The sequence below is a fragment of the Nematolebias whitei genome, chromosome 12 (genome assembly GCF_014905685.2).
Source record: "Nematolebias whitei isolate Nwh7 chromosome 12, NemWhi1, whole genome shotgun sequence".
Taxonomy (NCBI): domain Eukaryota; kingdom Metazoa; phylum Chordata; class Actinopteri; order Cyprinodontiformes; family Rivulidae; genus Nematolebias; species Nematolebias whitei.
The window spans coordinates 23,826,391-23,846,901 of record NC_056509.1 but is presented as its reverse complement, the minus strand read 5'-3'; the positions used below and the strand labels follow the sequence as shown (position 1 = coordinate 23,846,901).

At 40.1% G+C, this 20,511-nt stretch overlaps 1 protein-coding gene across 1 annotated transcript in view; it reads right to left on the bottom strand.

Moving 5' to 3' along the window:
- Positions 1 to 20,511, bottom strand: part of atad2b (ATPase family AAA domain containing 2B) — a 96,152-nt gene that overhangs the window by 55,203 nt on the left and 20,438 nt on the right. The window contains exons 20-24 of the mRNA XM_037685751.1: positions 16,663 to 16,798; positions 12,437 to 12,630; positions 12,178 to 12,337; positions 6,785 to 6,907; positions 462 to 593 (exon numbers count right to left, since the gene is read on the bottom strand). Of these exons, the coding sequence (XP_037541679.1) occupies positions 462 to 593; positions 6,785 to 6,907; positions 12,178 to 12,337; positions 12,437 to 12,630; positions 16,663 to 16,798 (745 nt within the window). The remainder of the gene's footprint in view (positions 1 to 461; positions 594 to 6,784; positions 6,908 to 12,177; positions 12,338 to 12,436; positions 12,631 to 16,662; positions 16,799 to 20,511) is intronic.

Genomic DNA, 20,511 nt, shown 5'->3' with positions numbered 1-20,511 from the left:
ACCCTTAGGCACCTGCCGTTTGCCACAGGTGGGCATGTAATTGCTCTGTGGCACGGTCATGTTGCGAGTGGTTAGGGGAGAGCAGCCTTACTAATGAGGCCGCTCACCATGTTGCTGCTCCACAGATAGTGACTGTGTGTGAGCAGGCAGGTGTGTGCAACTACATACGTCTAGTTTGCTGTTGTACTATGACACAGGCTGCTTGCTGAGGCATAACAGATCATACATAAGCCTGTTAGTTCACCATAAAACTGTAAGCAAGGGTCAACACAATCACCCATAATATCATGGCCACTGGCATGTTGAGAAGCTTGTTACAACACAGGTTCACAAATTAACTATATGTGCAAGACACTCCTGAAATCCATCAAATGTTGGTCATAGCTGTGACCTACTCCTGGGCCAATCCAAAGATCAAGCATTCAGGTGGTGTAAAATAATAAGAATGCATAAATACTGACTTGTAGTGGGTGATTTGTAGCTGGCTTCGTTTGGAGTGGTGGTCCTGACCCGTTCTTCCCCCGCACACTGCTGCTGCTTTCTAGTTGGCACAGCACCTGGAGTTGCTGTCAACTGAGCAGGCGACTGGAAGTCTGCAGAGCCCACAGAGGAGTAGTTAGACAGCGGACAAGGTTTTTTTGTTGTTGTTGCTTTGCATGTGCTGCTCTGCATGTGTAAATGTGAGAAATGCTTCAAGAACACAGCTGACTGGATAGTGTAGGTGCTCGGCGTGTATCGATAAGAATGTGATCAGACAAAGATGACCAAAGGCGCTTGAAATGCCCAGTAAGATTTAAGTGCATGTCACTCCACACAAACATAATACAGTGAGGAAAATAAGTATTTGAACACCCTGCGACTTTGCACGTTCTCCCACTTAGAAATCATGGAGGGGTCTGAAGTTTTCATCTTAGGTGCATGTCCACTGTGAGAGACATAATCTAAAAAAAAAAAAAAACAGAAATCACAATGTATGATTTTTTTAATAATTTATTTGTGTGTTACTGCTGCAAATAAGTATTTGAACACCTGTGAAAATCAATGTTAATATTTGGTACAGTATCTTTGTTTGCAGTTACAGAGGTCAAATGTTTCCTGTAGTTTTTCACCAGGTTCACTGCAGCAGAGATTTTGTTCCATTCCTCCACACAGATCTTCTCTAGATCAGCCAGGTTTCTGGGCTGTCGCTGAGAAACAGAGTTTGAGCTCCCTCCAAAGATTTTCTATAGGGTTTAGGTCTGGAGACTGGCTAGGCCACTCCAGAACCTTGATGTGCTTCTTACGGAGCCACTCCTTGGTTCTCCTGGCTGTGTGCTTCGGGTCATTGTCTTGTTGGAAGATCCAGCCTCGACCCATCTCCAATGCTCTAACTGAGGGGAGGAGGTTGTTCCCCAGAATCTCTCACTACATTGCCCCCGTCATCCTCTCCTTAATACAGTGCAGTTGTCCTGTCCCATGTGCAGAAAAACACCCCCAAAGCATGATGCATCCACCCCCATGCTTCACAGTAAGGGATGGTGTATTTGGGATGGTACTCATCATTCTTCGTCCTCCAAACACGTCGAGTGGAATTAAGACCAAAAAGTTCTATTTTGGTCTCATGTGACCACAGAACTTTCTCCCATGACTCCTCTGGATCATCCAAATGGTCATGGGCAAACTTAAGACGGGCCTGGACGTGTGCTGATTTAAGCAGGGGAACCTTCCGTGCCATGCATGATTTTAAACTACGTGTGTGTTACCCACAGTAACCATGGAAACAGTGGTGCCAGCTCTCTTCAGGTCATTGACCAGCTCCTCTCGTGTAGTTCTGGGCTGATTCCTCACCTTTCTTAGGATCACTGATACGCCACGAGGTGAGATCTTGCATGGAGCCCCAGTCCGAGGGAGATTGACAGTCATGTTTAGCTTCTTCCATTTTCTAATAATTGCTCCAACAGTTGATCTTTTTTCACCAAGCTGCTTGGCAATTGCCCCGTAGCCCTTTCCAGCCTTGTGGAGGTCTACAATTTTGTCTCTGGTGTCTTTGGACAGTTCTTTGGTCTTAGCCTTAGTAGTTAGAGTCTTACTGATTGTGTGAGGTGGACAGGTGTCTTTATGCAGCTACCGACCTCAAACAGGTGCTTCTAATTTAGAATAATAAGTGGAGTGGAGGTGGACGTTATAGAGGAGGACTAACAGGTCTTTGAGGACCAGAACTGTTGCTGATTGGCAGGTGTTCAAATACTTATTTGCAGCAGTAACACACAAATAAATTATTTAAAAATCATACATTGTGATTTCCGAATTTTTCTTTTAGATTATGTCTCTCACAGTGGACATGCACCCAAGATGAAAATTTCAGACCCCTCCATGATTTCTAAGTGGGAGAACTTGCAAAGTCGCAGGGTGTTCAAATACTTATTTTCCTCACTGTAAATCGATACAATTGGCAATGGTTATAACAGCATGTTTGACTCGGAGCTTGAAAGCGACACACAAAAAAAAAAGAAAACGTTAAAATACTGAAACACTGTAGCCCCAGAAAATGAATGATTTCTGCTTTAACATTCTGAGTTAAGGTTTTTCCCAAAATTTATAACAGCTCTTTTTAAATCAGGCCTTGAAGGAAGGAAAAAGCTCTAAAACACTGCACGTTTTGAACACTGCTTCAACAAGGCATCATGTAATGCTGAGCTAATTGATAGCTTAATGTCAGGAACTGGACTGGAAGATGAAATATTCATCCAGCTGTATTCTTCCTCGGGCAGCTTACATCTAGTACTGCAACATTCATTTAACATCTCAAACTTTTAGCTGCCGAAAGAGAAATTCAAACATTTTTCTCTGACTTCTAAGAAAGTGCTTGTTTTTCATACATTTACTGCTTGACATGGTCGTTTTAGCTCAAGCAAAATGTCAACAAGCCTTCTATGCATTACTAAAACTGAATTTTGGTACTCCTATTAGCATTTCTAAAAATATATATATCACAAACTGAGAGGCGATGCACAAATTATGATGCATTTTAAGCAAGACTTACATGGTTTCAATGTGGGTATTTGAAGACAAAGTATATGAAAATGTTTAAACTTTCTTACATGAGTAAGTGGGAGCACTGTAACACAGATACCACGTTCAATTTATGGGAACAAGTTAACCTATTACCATGTTGGCAAGTAAAGTAATGGGACTATTTGCATGAGATTATGTGTCTTTGTGCCTAACGCATATTTAATATAAACACTTGACAAGTAACATAAAAGTTAATACTACGTATAAGTGTATCATGTAAACAAATTGTACGAGTGCAGCTATAACCATCAGAATAATTTAGATGCCCCCTCTTGTCCACGCAGAAGTGCTTTGGGCTGTTTGGTGACACATATAAAAACAGAGTCAAACAAAGAGCCAGAACAAACGGTGCGGACTGAAAAGACTGGAGCCTCAGGTGTCTCTTCCATCTCTGCCACATACTCTGCACTAAAACTGACTGGCTCCATCAAGTGCTACAGAGCTACCCTACAGATATTATCTTTGATAAAACAGGTTTGTAGTCTCTGAAATAATCGATCAAAGACGATCAAGAAAAGAAACAGTAAAGGTGAGAAGCTGGAACATGAACAAGTTGGGTTCAACTTTTTTTTAAGTTGGCAAGTATTCTCCAAATATCAGCATAATAGAGTAGGGCTGTGTTCGAATTGTCCACTCGTTCACTATGTAGGGCACTATAAAGTGCTTAAATCTTATTAGATCTTAATTAGATCCATATTAATTAATTAGATTAAGCAATCTTAATTAGATTTTATGTTTTTTCTTTTACATTATATTCTTTTGTTGGATGTAACTGGGGCCCTGTGTACACAATTTCGTTCCACCACATGTGGTGCGTTTGACAAAGAAACTCTGACTCTCCGACTCTAAATAAAAAATACTTTTCATTTATTATATAATGCACTAGAAGCTCGTCACACGTCCCAATAAAAGTGGTGTAGAAGTTGTACTCTACGTAAGTGTAAAAAGACAGTAAGTAAGTCGACGCTGATGTTCGCAGCTTGTTATTGTGATGTTCAGACTTGTTGAAAATGCCTTTAATTATCCAGTCCTCTGCATTATAGTGGTGCGTCTTCTCCGTCTGAGCTGCAGGGCTTGAAAAACTACTAGAACGTGTGAACTGACTTTAAATTTGCAATGTTTAATGTTCAATCTAAACATTAAACATGTTAAACTTATATTGTAGAGTCACACTTCATTTGTTAAACACTGTGCTACTTGGCTTATATTTTTTGCACACATCACAAATCTATAAATAAATAAATCTTCTGTACAGAAAAATCCAGTAGGTAATTCACAATTTTAGAATATTGGAAGCTGTAAAATTTTCAGTTGGTGCTTGTGTAAATAAATACAAAACAACAAAAAAAGTGTAACGGTTATGTGTAATTAAATTTCGTTAATATTAACAAGACAGATTATGTTAATATTTACATTATATTTTCTCATCTAACAACCAGTAGAATTATTAATTCCACTTCAGACAGAACCAGACATGTAATCCATTGCTGCACAAATGCAGTTATCCCCATAGAGTTTTGTCTAGAGTGTCAGGAGCGAACACAAATGTAGATGAAGTATGCATCAGTACATTTCTGGAACTTTCTGTGAATACTCAACACACATTTATGAAGTACTGCTGCATTTATAAGTTACTTCTTCTAACACACAAAGCTCTCAACAACCAAGCTCCATCTTACACTAAAGATCTTATTGTTCCATATTTTACTAAAGACTGCAGGTTTACTTGTGGTTCCTAGAGTTTTTAAAAGTAAAATGGGAGGCAGAGCATTCAGTTATCAGACGCCTCTCTCTCTATCCTTTAGTTATGCAGCTATAGGCTTAGACTGCTGGAGAACAAACTGATCACATGTCGTCACTGTGCTGTCTTTACTCTTTACGGTCTTTAAAACACCTCAGCCCTGGACTTGAGACTAGGGCTGCACCAACTGCAGTTTTCTGGACGATCGCCTATTTCTAAAAGTCTGACCTGCTGATTCCGATTTTGGCCAAAGCCGATTTAGTTTTATAAGCGACACTGTCAGGTGTTATAAGGTCACAACGCACCTTCAATCTTCCACTATTGTTTTATTGAACAACATACCCTTGAACAATATCCTAGAAACAATACAAACTTGCTTTAACTGGCCATGAGGTAGTGCTCTGAAATATAAATGAAGTTCAGACAATTGTTGTTAAATCTATACATTAAATTATTAATTAATAAATTAATCAATAAATTAATTAATTTATTATAATTAATTAATTGTGTGTTTCACAAAATTAAGGAAATGGGGGCCGAAAAATCAGCTGGCCGATGTATCGGTGCACCCCTACTTAAGACGCCTCTATGATTTCTAAAAGGATTGAGGCGGTAAGGGGGTGGGGTCAAAGCCAATCCACTTCTGATTTTCCTTGTAAAGATCAACATTTGAAAAGGTAAGCCAGTGCTGCGGCTCAGTATTGTAATGAAGTGATGACATGTGGTCGGTGCAACCAGCAGGTTGCAGGATTAAACAACAAACAGACTCATTACAGAGGAAAGATGGAGGAGGCACAGCAACTTCGAATGTAGTTAGTTAACCACAAAGAGAAGTGCCAAACTGAGTTGTGTTGTGTTTCGAACAGACGTCGCATTACGCTCCACATCAACACAGCTGAGTTTGCTCATGCCTCTTTTGGCTCTCCTCCGTGGGACATGGCCGACTTGATCTGTGATCGATTAACGAGCAGAGGCAGCGTAATAACAGCGTGGTCTTTGAGGAACTGTTTGGTGAAAGAGCTTTGTATCTGCAGTTACTGCTGATGTGTTTCTGTTGTTATTCCTTGTAGAAACTACACCTGGACCAAACTTTCTGTGGCCCTGTCCTCTCAAACCCAAACAGACCAGAGCAGATGGCTGAGTGGCTCTGGTTCTGTTAAAAAGGTAGTTCCTGTCACCAGTATACAGCTTAGGTCAGGGAATTGCAACAAAAAGAAAATTTAACATAATCTTACCTCCTTGAATAAGTTTTACTAAAAGGCATTTCATAATGTACGGTATGTGAATGGACTGTATTATATTAAGAATGAATTCAATAGTTGGATATAAACTAAATTTATGATATAGACAGTTTTTGTACAGTGCTCATAGATTACTTTTGCTGTAAATCGGCACTACATAAATAAACTGTATTGAATTTGAGACGTGTTTGAAAAGCAAAAGTACCAGGCTGTCCCTTATCTCCTATTGAGTTCACTTTACAGTGGTCAAAATGCAGTGAGCAAGTGAATAAGTGTTTCAAACAGCTAGTCCATTCCTTAATGTCCTGCTGAGCCAACAGTGTTATGAAAACCACCACTCTGTGGAATAGAAGCAATAAAAGGAGAAATAAAAATGAACTACTCATTTTATTCTCCTTTCTTAAATTCCAGTAAACTACAGTTTTATTGGAGTTATTTTAAGCAGAACCAAATCAAAATGTTTACGTTTGCAACAGTCCATTTCATTTACCGTATTTTTCGGACTATAAAGCGCACTTAAAATCCTCTAATTTTCTATTTAAAAAATATCGACAGTGAGCCTTATAATTCGGTGCGCCTTATACTCTGGTTGTGCTTACTGACCTCGAAACCAATTTTATATGGTTATTGTGAATGAGTTGAATAAAGTTGGACTTATCTGACTGTTTTGTTTTGATTAATCCGCCTTATAATCCGGTGCGCCTTACAGTCTGAAAAATACAGTATTTCAATTAAAAAAAGTTCTTACCCCTCTTTTTGCGTGCCTCTTTGATCTCTTCACACATGCGGTCGAACTCGGGATCGAGCTCAGAAGCAAATATGGCGTGGGCTGTGTCCTTTAAACTGCACGCCCTGTGCCTGATCACCTTGTCTGAAAACAAAAGGAGGCAGTGAATCAATGTTAATGACGGCGCCTGCGTGGACGCGTGTGTTCTGAATGTGACACAAGCATGTGTATTTTTTTCCAGATATGCACTTTATTTTCTTACACCTTTAAGGCAATTTTCTTCACACTTAATTATAGAGTAAATAATCAATTGAAAGCCCAGTCCATTCTTCTGTATGTGTGAGACTGAGGATTGTAGCAGCTTCACACGGTTTCTAGCTAAATATATATAGCAGACAAAACATATACATGAATGAAAGAGCCATCACCGCTGCACACATTAAAGATGGAAAGTGGAAGAAGACATTTTCACACAGGCCTTCACAAACATTAACACGTCTTTCTTTAAAATGAGCACTCATTAGCTCTAGGACTCCCTGCATCTTTGTAACTCCCATTCCTCTTTCCCCCACACGTGTTCAGCAGCATCATTAAATTCTCTTTGTTTCCCCTGCCCTGCGTCCGTGGAGAGGAAAATAAAGACTAAAAGCTGCAGACACAGGCTAAGGCATAGCCACCGTAAACAGACAGTTTCTCATTACTGCAGGCGGTAGGAGAGCAGTTCAGGCATAACGGGACTGAGGGGTCAGAATCTGCCAGCATCCACGGTCTAATTGGAAGATGGCTCCTTAATTGCAATGTGTGCCTTTCCTACGAAGACCATCTGAGTGCGTGTCAATGCAAGTGCATTTTAAGGACAAAAATGTGTCGGTGGAAGAGGTGTCAAAGGCCAGGTAAGATGCTGAGAGCTCATCAACACCCCTTCTGAACGCCATCTGACCCCGCCATCTTCAGCAGACAAGAAGGCGCTGACAAACAGCCCAGCTGCCTGTGTGTTACTTCACACTAACAGGGTTTTATCACCACTTCCCTCAAGCTGCCAAGCATACGCTCTGACACCAAGACACATTGTGGAGAATAAAAGACATTGACCCTTTCAAAGTTTTTATCCGACAAGGTGTAAAGGACAAGGACAGGAACACAACTGTACACAACATTTTAAGTAACGTTAACAAGAAGGACAAGAAGAAACACACAATGAAGGTATACTTAAAGTTTCTTTTTTCCCCCAGAATGCTAAGAGCTGATGTGGAATCATTATTTTGACTGGATAATTTGTATTTTATCATTACAGTAAATTGTATTTCGCAACAAAACATTTTACAAATCGGAACAAAACCCTTTACGTGTTATCGTTTATATCTACTACGACATGTTCAGGTGACGGTTGATCATTTCTAGGGTGCATTACATCACATTGCATGGTACAGCAACAAAATCTTTGTTTAGTCAAGATTATGCTAAAATATATTCCCAAACTATACTGAAAAGCTGTTGATTCTATCCTTTATCAGGCAACACACACACCCTGGACAGTGTCCTCTTGCTGGAAACTGTTCATGCAGACAAGAGGTTTCTGGTAGAGGTACAGTTCAGGTACCACCTTCACTACAGGATCATTGATGAAAGCACCATCAAGGAGCTCTGCAGACGGTGGTTTCCAGAGGAAAATTAAAAGGGGCCTCACAAAAGTTCAACCTGCAGGACCAAGCTTTGAACCTGGGGAGACAGAGACTTCCCCATTGCTGCCCCCACCCACTGGAACTAACTGCCCCAAAGACCTGCTCAGATCTATCCACTTAAGAAAGAACTCAAAGCCCACCTGTTTAAAATTGCTTTTAATGTTTAAATTTGCCCTTTTTATGCGTTCGTGTTTTTATGTGTTGTGTTGCATTGTTGATTTTATATTTTTTGAACTCCTGTAAAGTGTCTTTGAGTATTTAGAAAAGCACTATGCAAATAAAATAAAATATATTATTATTATTATTATTATTATTATTATTATTATTAATGACCAGCCTTCAATATTTTCATTTCTAGTTTTATTAATGTACTTTCACATAAATTACCATTAAGTTTAACACTTAAAAATTCTGGGAATTTTGAGATCCTAAAAACATGAAACGGTTGGTTATACTTAAAAGGTCCAGAGCCGTCAGTTTTACACGATGCTAAGGGTTAAAGTCTAGTTACCGATACCACCTTTGTTTTATGCAAATGCATTTTCACTCGTTCCTCTTTATTTTATGTCAAATATTTACCGTTAGGCCTTATTTACACGTGAAAGATCTTTGGAAACGTTTCTCACTGGTGAATCAAGATGTTTACATGAATCCACTGTAGTGGCTTTAGTCCATGCCAGGCAGGGTTACCAGATAGGAAATGAAGAACAATCCTACAGCCGCTTTACAATCCTTGTATTCTGACCCAAACTATCATATGTGCTGAGTGAGACGTGCTTTTTCAAAAGAGGAAAGTTGTAAGAGGTGGTGTGTGTTATGACTGACAAAGATGCAGCACAGAAAAGGAGGGGGGGGGGGTTAAAAAGGGTAATTATTATTGTACATCTGGCAACAGTGATGCCAGACTTCAACAAGACATGCATGCAGTCCAAGCCTGATACATCCAAAATGGTGAATACAGGAACCTTTGTTTGGTTGGGCTGCTTCTGCACGTTGAAAAGGGTGAACAGCACAAACAGAACTTTGATTTCATCTATTGCTTACCGTCAATCTGCTGCAAGTGCAAAAATAAATAAACAAGTAATAGATTGACTGCAGCCACGAGTAGAGCACACAGCAATTTCACAACTCTGTGTGGGTTTCCCAAATACCTCCACTCTGAGACCTGGATGCAGAAACCTTCCAGTTCAGAGGGAACGAGCGCTGCTGTTGTGTTCACAAACAACTGCAGAAAATCTTTGGTTTCACTCAAACATACAGTGCATAGTGTAAACAGGGCTCGAGTATTAGAAATTCATTGTTTTGTCATTGGACTTGGAGAAGGCGTTCGACCGCGTCCCTCGGGGAACCCTGTGAGGGGTATTCCAGGAGTATAGGGTACCAGGCCCTTTGATACGAGCTGTTAGGTCCCTGTATGACCGGTGTCAGACCTTGGTCCGCATTGCCGGCAGTAAGTCAGGCTCATTACCGGTGAGAGTTGGACTCGGCCAAGGTTGCCCTTTGTCACCGATTCCGTTCATAACTTTTATGAACAGAATTTCTAGGTGCAGCCAAGGTGTTGAGGGGATCCGTTTTGGTGGCCTTAGGATCGTATCTCTGCTTTTTGCAGATGATGTGGTCCTATTGGCTTCATCAGGTCATGATCTACAACTTTCGCTGGAGCGGTTCGCAGCAGAGTGTGACGTGGCCGGGATGAGGAATCTGAAGCCATGGTCTTGAGCCGGAAAAGGTTCGAGTGTCCTCTCCAGGTCGGGGAGGAGGCCCTGCCCCGAGTGGAGGTGTTTAAGTATCTTGGGGTCTTGTTCACGAATGAGGGAAAAATGGAGCGAGAGAGCAGATAGGCAGATAGGTGAGGTGTTTGCAGTGATGTGGGCGCTGTACCGGTCTGTCTTGGTGAAGAGAGAGCTGAGTCAAAAGACAAAGCTCTCAATTTACCGATCGATCTACGTTCCTACCCTCATCTATGGTCATGAGCTTTGGGTTGTGACCGAAAGAACGAGATCACAGATACAAGCGGCCAAAATGAGTTTTCTCCGCAGGGTGTCTAGGCTCTCCCTTAGAGACAGGGTGAGAAGCTCGATCATCCGGGAGGGACTCAGAGTAGAGCCGCTGCTTCTCCACGTCGAGAGGAGCCAGTTGAGGTGGCTCGGGCATCTGGTTAGGATGCCTCCTGGACGCCTCCCTGGTGAGGTGTTCCAGACATGTCCCACCAGGAGGAGACCCAGAGGAAGACCCAGGACACGCTGGAGGGACTATGTTTCTCAGCTGGCCTGGGAACGCCTCGGGGTTCCCCCGGAGGAGCTGGACCAAGTGGCTGGGGAGAGGGAAGTCTGGGCCTCCCTACTTAAGCTGCTACACCCGCGACCTGACCCCAGATAAGCGGAAGAAAATAGATGGATGGATGTTTCCCAAATCTGCTGAAAACAGGGCTATTCGTGCATCTTTCAGTTTCAGCACTCATTACGAAGCTTGTTTTATGCTTGGAAAAAAGCTACTGAGGTGTGGACAAAGATAAGGAAAAAGGAAAGCGGTTCAGATTACAAGATATGCAATTAAATTGTCACGTTGTCTTCCTCAGCTGCAAAGCTTGAATTACACTGTAGAAATGCTATCAGCAGGGGGTTTGCACTCTGCGCTCCATTTGAATTTTGAAACAGGAATAAAATATTTTTACTGTCTGGAAGCCCTTTGTCATGAGCGGTCATAAAATGATGATTCACAAAGAACATTTTTAATTTTAGTCAAGAATTTAACGTTAAAATAAAATGGAAAAAAGAGGTGAATTCTAAGTTCTATATACCGGTAGTTGTTTGTAAATATAATATAATAATAATTAAAAAGATAAAACCATGTTTTACACAAAAGTTACAATGTTATTTATTTGGATAGTTCAGTCCCGACAGACCTGCAACAAATTAATTTTTGGGGAAACAACGCAGGTTTAATTAATTTTTTTGTTTCTTTTCATTCATTCTCAATTATTTGTATTTTCATAAATTATTTGTGCTTTAACTTTTAAGTCAACATCAAGGTCAGTGCAAGTCAAAAAGATGCGTGTGGCTATTTACCAAACTAAAAATGCTCCTTTGTGCTAAAGTTTTTGATAAAAGGTGCCCAGAGATGAGAGAACATTAGAACGGGTGCTTCGAAGAACATGGTCCATGCAGAATGGAACAAAATCAAACTAAAACTATAAGAATGTTTTTATTTTTATTTCATGCAATAAAAAGTGCTAAGAATGTTGGTGCAAATTTATTTTAATACGTTTGTGTTTTTTTTGTTTTTTAATAGTCGAGGCTAAAGTGTCCCAGAGAAACCTGCTTGGAGTCAAAATGTACCAACGTTATAAAAACATGATCATTTATGAGGTTCAGAGCGTAATTTTATTTTCTGCTTCCACCATAAAGATAACTTGGAAAATGTAAGTATGGTTGTTCCTGTCAGAGACACTAACCGTTCAAACCCTGGGAAACCATATTATGCTTGTTCTAATAAAACTTTCAGCTGTTAAACTTTGAGTCGTTTGTTTAATTATGGCAATTATTCCCATAACGCTACAAAACCACAGCAAAGCTTTACTTCCCAGGAAAGTATTTTAATTATAATAATTTAGACAATTTTCAAAACTTTTTCAAAGACATGCGTCTTAAGCTTTTCATGCGTGTGCTGAATATAAATGCAAGAAGAGTAGTTTGTGTATTTTAAGAGCATGTCAAGTAGTGTGGTCCATACCTCCAGGATCCTTGTCAGGATTGTATTCTAAAGCATTGCTGCAAATGAGGTCAATGTCCACCAGGAAATCCTTGGCTGTCAAGTACTTCTGGGTGTCGATCTTTGTCATGACAGTGGATAGGTCCATGGGCTGCCTAATCACCTCCAGGTAGTCCGACACCTAACAAAACATAAAAAGCTCATTTTAATAAAACAGCTGAAACCATTTTAGTCAAACTGTTGATAAAAACAATCCCTCAGAGGATCTTTTCCACTTCACCTCCTCAATGTCAACTGGCTTGCTGAAGATGTTGAAGCGTTTGTCAGTGGCCAGGCGTTTGGTCACTTCCCTGAGAAAGAGTCTGAGCTCCCGCAAAGTGTTTTCTTCCTGTTCAGCTAGTCGGCGCTGCTCCTCTGCTGACAGGACCCGGGAGGCGGGAGGCTCTGCAACTGGCAGCACTTCTTCACACCTCTCTGTTAGCAAATAAAAGAAAAACACAAAGGTCAGCACTTTACTATGTTGACAACTTGTGTTAGCATGTTTGTTGCATTTCCTGGCAGTTGTTTAAAAGCTATGGGTAAGTGGAGTTATGTGGGAGTAATTAGTATCCTACCTGCAGTAGACAGCAGAGTGAACTCAGTTTGTGGAATCAGGGATCAGTCCTGATTAGGAGTTTAACATAAAAGTAATATGTTCCCCCATCTTAAACATGTTTAACTTAAAACATTCAAAGCAGTTTAAACAACTACTTTGTTCAGTTTTGTAAACCCTGTCAATATTGAATTTATTACACTGCTATTATTTTATCGAATAAAGAACATCTGTCCGAATCCGCCAGGAGTTTTTCTGTCTCTCTAATCAATGGTGTGTTTCCTTTGAAACAAGAACACGGTCTTCACTTTGTTAATCCAACAGTTTTAGTGTCCGTAGTTGTTTTGAAATTAGACGGGAAGAACAATAAATTACAGATGATTTGCAGCTGGATCAAGTTAGCTGCCTTGGTGCATGCAATTTCCTATAGCACTAAACATTCAACTGAGAAAACAGTGACAACAAAGACACGTTTGCAAAGGAAACAAGGTGTAAAAGTCCCCATCTGCTCAATACAGACTCATGTTGGAGCTACTGTCATTACGTCGTATTGCTTTGCATTATTAGTGTTTAGCATATATCGTAGATCTTTTGGCATGCTGTTTGGTGTTCGTTTGGCATATATCTTAATCTTAGATCCTTATTACCGTTTCTTTTTACACTTTAAATTGTTGCTGTTGTTGGATGTAACTGGGACCCTGTGTGCATAATTTCATTCCACCTCATGTGATGAAAATGACCATGAAATTGACTTGAACAACATTTAATGTTGCGTTTGCTCAAGCTTGTTTTAGATGAAAAATTCAAACAAGCTACTCTTGAATGAACCCAAAAAAAAGGTAAAAAACAAAAACAACTGGACTTTATTTGTAACTGAAGACGTGAATGAAGCTTTACTCTTTCAGAAAAACATTGATTTTCCACAGTGAGATCGCTCCGACTGCAGTCTGCTGCAGGTAGGATAATGTCTGCTCAACATAACTCTACATGACCACAGTTCAAAAGAAAACAAATCTTCACTTAAAAAAAAACATTAAGAGATATGTAGGAGAAGAAAACTATTTTCAGTTCAAACAACCCAAAAATGATGTAATTTCAGTTGCAGGTGAATTCACAATAACAAGCCATGAACAATAAAGTTGAAAATAAAACCCCATCTCGTTTTTTTTACCCCAAACACTGCATTTTCAAACTGTAAGACTTTTGAAACTGACCCCAGAGACAAAAAAAAAAAAAAAAAACACTTAAGAGGATTTTAGCTTGGGGAAAGAAAAGGGAAAAAAAGAAATAAGGTGCACTTCAGAAACACAGGTTTTAAAATTCACTAAGGAATTGCCCCCGGCCAATGGCAGGGTGATAAAGAATGGCAAGCATATATCCCTTACTCCTCTCCCAAGATACCACTGCTTGCCCAAAGCATGTGCCGACATCATTAGGAAGAGTCTACAGCACCTAAGGGTGCTTCACTCACTAGCAGCAATCCTGATTCTAATTATAGCTAATCGCAGCTGGGCCCTCTCATAGCAATTCTCCTCTATGCCTGTTCTGCTGGCTTCTCCACTGGAGGTCAGACGGCTGTCTTAGTAAGCCAGACGCCCCTGCAGAGCACAGAGCAACTACATCGGTGGACTCCTGTCTTACATCAGTGAGGAATCAGCAGATGAACGCTGGGCACCGTTTCCAGTTAAAAGCCCATGTGGACCGTTCGTTTCTGCTGAACTGGAACAGAAAACGGTGGGAGCAATGACAAAAAGTCAATGAAAAATGAAGTCGGGGCGCAATTGTGGTGGGGCAAAGACTAATTTTAATGCAGGAGACTGAGAAGTGTGGATTCCATAGTTTCATGTAAAATCTTCAGCTATCCGTTAAACGCCAAAATTACCTTGCAATGACAGTTTCTTTGCTCTATATAAAGATGAGAAAAGTTCTGAACACAAACATTTTACATAAATTTCCAAACTGATGCAAAGCCAGAGGGATTTTGAGACCCACATCTGCTCTTCTACCTCAATACTTGATCCAGATATCTAAAAAAAAAAGCAAGAAACATTGAGCCAGAACTGGGAGTTGGGACAGAAAACGTACATACTGCCCTCTAACACTGATAGGAAAACATACCTGCAAACTCAAGACGGATGAAAAAACGTGACAAGCCTTGTGATTTTTAACATGTATGGTAAATGAAGCATTCTGGTACACTCCAAGAAGAAAATTAGGGAAAAAGACAAGATGCTTCGGGTAAAAAAAGACGTACTAACATATCCTAAATTAATTGGGACATACACAGGAAAGATGGAGTCAATCAAAAAATAAACAAATAAACAACAACAGCAGCAAACCAACCAGAGAGACCAAATACAGCAGAGCACTTTGCTAACAGCAAAAACAAATTTCTTAAAATTTTTTGGTCAGGACAAGACTTTTAAGGGCCTCTGGTGCTTGTCCATGTGCCTCTTTCATGCCCATTGGCATTAGAAGTATTTGTTATGTGGGAGGTCCGGGGGGTCCTCCCCCAGAAAATTTTGAATAAAGTAGATGCCATTTCCTGCATTCTGGTGTATTTTAACAGGTTGTTGAACATCTATGTTGACCTACACATGTAAATACGATTCAATAATTACTTTAAAGAGATCTAACAAAATTAAGTCAGGTGCTCTAGATGGATTAAAAAAATAATAATAATTGTTGAAATTATTGCGCATGCATCAAGATATTTTAGAGACACCTCATAGTCCATATCTGCATCACCCTGTTTTTAAACTCACTCCTATGGCTAAGATAATGAAATTAATGTGACACAATTTATCACAAACAATGACACTAGGGGTGCACTTGACTTTTATTTTGTTAACTTTTTATTTACGTAGTTTCTTTTGTAACACAACATGCCATTGTCCTAAGCAATGGTGACACTCAGCAGCATGTTTAAAAATAAGAATATTAACTTTACCAAACGAACATTTTAATAACCACCAGCAGTGAATTTAGGGGACTTTTTACTGTTTTCTGACATAGTGATAGACTCGTAACAGAAAATGATCTGGCATCATTACACTATGCCAAGCACAAAAAAAACATATTCAGTCAGTTTTGTCAACCTACAAGTAATCATTAAACCAAATGTAACTAATGATGAAAACAAAATAATTTACAGGTTCCTTCCTACCTTGGTGCCATAATTTCTACACTTCATAACTTTGATTCCTGTTTCCTTCACAATCCACTTGGAATAACATCCATCTCCTTCTCCCATCGTCTCCTTTCCACTATTCCTTCCTCATACTGTACCGATTTTACCAATTTTACTTTCCAGAAAACTTGTGTTACTTGGTTTCTTTCTCCTTATCACCATCTTTCTCCTTCAAGGTGTTCTCTAGAACACCATCAGCTGGACTTTTCAAATCTCAGTGTATGTGGCAGACACATTGTTCAAACGTTGACATGCTAAACTACGGGCGCACAACACAGACGCGCTAGCTAAGATGCTACAGACGCAACGCTCCGCTTCTCTCACACATCCTAAACCCCGCCCCCTGCGCGTGCGCCACCGGTCATCAGCTGACATCACTATCATAGCGGTAAGCCAGTGTGTAACATGGAGGTGTCTCCTCCCCCCACCCCGTCGACAAAACCCCCCAAAGAGATGAGCACCCTGCTAAGCAAAATGCCCGAGGAGGAACACTGTTTCCCTTTTCTTAAAGGGAAATAATGCCATCCACTACGCCTCTGAGACACCCCCCCACCCCCACCCCACCCAAAAACAAAAACTTTTCAGATCTACACAATTAACGTAAATGACATATTTTAGTTTGAAATCGGCATATTTCACCAGAAAGCGACAAGTTTGCAGGTATGGTAAAAACTAACAAGTGGTTCACTCAGCGTGTGTATGAGGTAAGAAACAGATCAGGTACTTGTGTTCCTGGGGCAAGGCGGCGGTCTAGCTGCTTGAATCAACAGCAGATCAGAAAAGAAGTTCCTCCTCTCCTCTTCTCCTGGAGGGCACAGCGTTACCACCTCCTCATAGGTCCTCTGAAATACACTTCGCACCTGTATTTAAAAAAAACAAAGATAAATGGGGTATTAATAAAATTATTTATCAGTACTTGTTATATTTGTTATACGTTACATGCTCAAAAAAGACATTCTTCAATTTAATTGTTACGGTTGCAATGTAAGGGTCTTTGTTGGCAACTAATATTATTAAGCTAAAGCTAAACTGAGCACAGCAGAAACCAAGTGCTGGACTTAACAAGCAAGTAAATCTGTACATGTCCATATAACTAATAACCAAAATATAATGGAAAATTGGTATTTTAACCAGTCTGACTCCAACCTTTATTACTACAGAGCAAACAACCTAAACTATGCATATTCTTATAGCCGTAATAAATGAGAAAAATAATGTTATCAGGGAAAAATTGGCTAATACTATTAAGTTTTAGTGATGCCTGGATTAAAAATCATAGGCTTTTTAGGACAGTGGTTCCCAACTCTGGTCCTCGAGAAACACTACCCTGCATGGTTTCATTGTTTCTCTGCTCCAACACACCCGATTCAGTGATTTAATAACTTTCTCAAGTTCTGCAGAAGCCTGTTACTCATGCATTCACTCAAAACAGGTGTGTCAAAGCATGGAAACAACTAAAACATGCAGGATGGTGTTCCTCAAGGACTACGGTTGGGAACCACTGATTTAGGGCAATCATGTGTACATAAAATGATCAGAGTTGATGTTTAAAAAAATAAATAAATAAAGGAAAACTGATACAATAAAACAATTTTGTGACAAGTACCATCTCACAATTTTTTTTTCAGTCTTTCTCAAAAGAATATTCAGCGTAAAACAGCAAAATATGATGATGATAAAGACAACAAATCATTCTAAACAACAACCCTTTTTCCTCTCTGATATCTAAAACATTTGCATTGTAGGTAAAAACTGAATGCTTATATTACAGATGAGGAGTAATCTTTGTTTACATCTGGACTCCAGCGACTTCAGCCTGTCCTAACGCTGTTCTTATCTTAATCTAAAGGTAACATTTGTTATTTTCAAAGTATAAAGACAGCATTGTTGAATCAGGGCCAAATAATTCAAATTACGTGCAAGACATCTGAAATATGTGCTGCTCACTGCTGGAAGGCCTTTCTCTCCTAATAAAAAGCTGCAGGGGAGTTGACACAAAAAGCACAGCAAAGATGTGTCAATTAAGAAAAGACACACAAAGTCTAGTGAAATTTACAAAAAAATATATGGTAATTTCTGTTTGACTGTAAAACATAAGACTAAACAGCAGTTTGATCTATGTGGGGCTTAAAAATTAAATCCCACAGTAAAAACGAGAGCAGACACATCAGATGCACAGAGTTTTGATTACCCTACCTGTGGATATTAATTTAACTGATGCATTTCTTTTTTTAACACAAATGCACCACAGAGCACAGAACAGATCGTAAGATACAAAAGACAAATCAAGCAGTGTGTCTTGTACCTCCATTTAAGTACCCACAAGAGATCCTGCATTATAAGATGACAGTCTGTCTGCCTGCTTTATCAATAAATAACATTAGCTTTGAATATTCGAACCTAATAATACCAACAAACACTCAGCCGTTCATCTACAAAAAACAACCGTTCTCACTAATGCATCTCATTGATCTGGATCATTGCTCTTTATGTGGAGGCCAGCTTGCCTCATCAACCACCTGCAGCAGAAGTCACAGACGTACTTAAATACTGAGGGAGTTCACACAAATTAAACCAAACGCAATATTTTTGCCCAAGTTGGGAATATTTGTGCAACTGATTGGATTTGTTTTAATAAGTTGGAAGCTCCACTCTCCATCCACACATTCCTCCATCCATCCATGGTTTGGTTGTAGAAGCAACAGGTCTCGGAGCATAGCCCAGAAATCCCTCTCCACAGAGACACTCTACAGCTCCTCCAAGACATTTTCAGGTAAGCTAGGATACATAATCCCATCAAAAAGTTGTGGGTCTGCCCCAGAGTCTCTTTCAAGTGAGAGAAACCAGAAAAACCTCCTAATCAAATGCTCGAAACAGTTCAGTCAACTCTTTTTAATGGAGAGACGCAGCAACTCTACTCCAAGCATTTCACTAATGGTAGACATCTCACCCCATCTCTAAAAAGCCCAGTATGATACATCTGAAGCCGAACAGTCGACTTGCAGTCACGTGGTTGCGGGATATTCATTTTTGCACACACCTATCATAGTCCGTGAAACACAGGTGCCGAGCTCCTGGCAAACACCTCCTACTGCAATATACACCACCACACACAGGTTTCTTCCCTCCAGAGTCTCCACTCTCCCGGTATCTGCCCTTTGGCCACAAATCTATCATGAATAAAGCCCTACACTTTTCAGCAGACAGATTCCTTCATAGATGATGTCTGCACGATAACCATCCAGGAGTTTTTTGCCATTTGACTACAGTAATTTGGTGTTTGAAGAGTCATACAGCTGAATGTCTGAGCGCATTTCAGCATTGACGAACACGCCTGGAAACGTTTGACCAATCACACAATATTTGGTGCATACTCCTGTGAAAAAACGTTTGGCCCAGGCCTTGTGTTGAGAAGGGGCGAGCGAAGGTGCTCTGAGAACAAAATGACGCAATATTCATCACGCAGCTATGTCAACGAGGGCCGGTTTTGGCGCTTCAGATCTAGTATGCAGGGCCCTTAAGGCTGGGCACAGCTACCTTACAGACAAAGCTCATTTCAGCCTCTTGAATCCAGTATTTTGTTTTTGATCAAGATCAAACTTAGCAAAAGCCTGTGTACACAATTTTGTTCCACCACATGCAAAGCGAATGGTAATAAAGAAACCTTAACCTTGAGAAGGTTGGAAGATAGATTTACCAAATAATCAAGAACTTTGCCTTTTAGCTCAGCCTCTTTACCATAACAGAGGAGAGCAATGTCCTCTCATTACTGCAGATAAAGCATCGATCCATCAGTCCTGCTCCATCCTACCATCACTCATGAACAAGACTCAGATACCTGAACTCCTTTACCTGAGACAAAGACTCACCCCTGACTCAGAAGGACATTCCTCCCTTATCTGGTTGAGAACCATGGCCTCAGACTTAAAGCAGCCAAATCAGCTGCTTCACACTCAGCTGTAAACCCCCCAGTGCATGCTGAAGGTCAGGGACTAAAGACAACAACAGAACCACATCATCTGCAAAACAGGAGATAAGAGAATAAAGTCACTACTCTCATGACTAAGCTTTGAGATCCTGTCTATGAGACCCACAAACAAGATCAGAGACGAGAGCAGTTCTAGTGGAGTCCAACTCACAAGGAACAAACTCGATTTAGTACTGAGAACGTGGGCACGGCTCATGATTTAGATATACTGAGTCTGCGAGCAATTTATTTCTGTTAAAATTAAAAAGGTATTTAAAAAAAAATCCTCAACCATTGAACCATAAGACTCAAATTTTCAAGTTGTAACAGCAACAACAACAAAAATGATACTGGAAATGTATTGTTAACTTTGTTTAAGTACTATAAATTCAAATACATCTGGAATATGAAGCTTAATAAAAGTACAGTAAAGTCAAAGTTTAAATTGATATTAGGGATGCACGATATTATCGGCATGGTATCGGCCGATATTAGCGTTAAAGTTAAATATCGGACAGCAGCCATTCCATCAAAATAACTCTTATATTGTAAAAGGTGCTGTTATTGTGACAATCCAGTGACCAGGATGCCAAGGATGTCACGAGC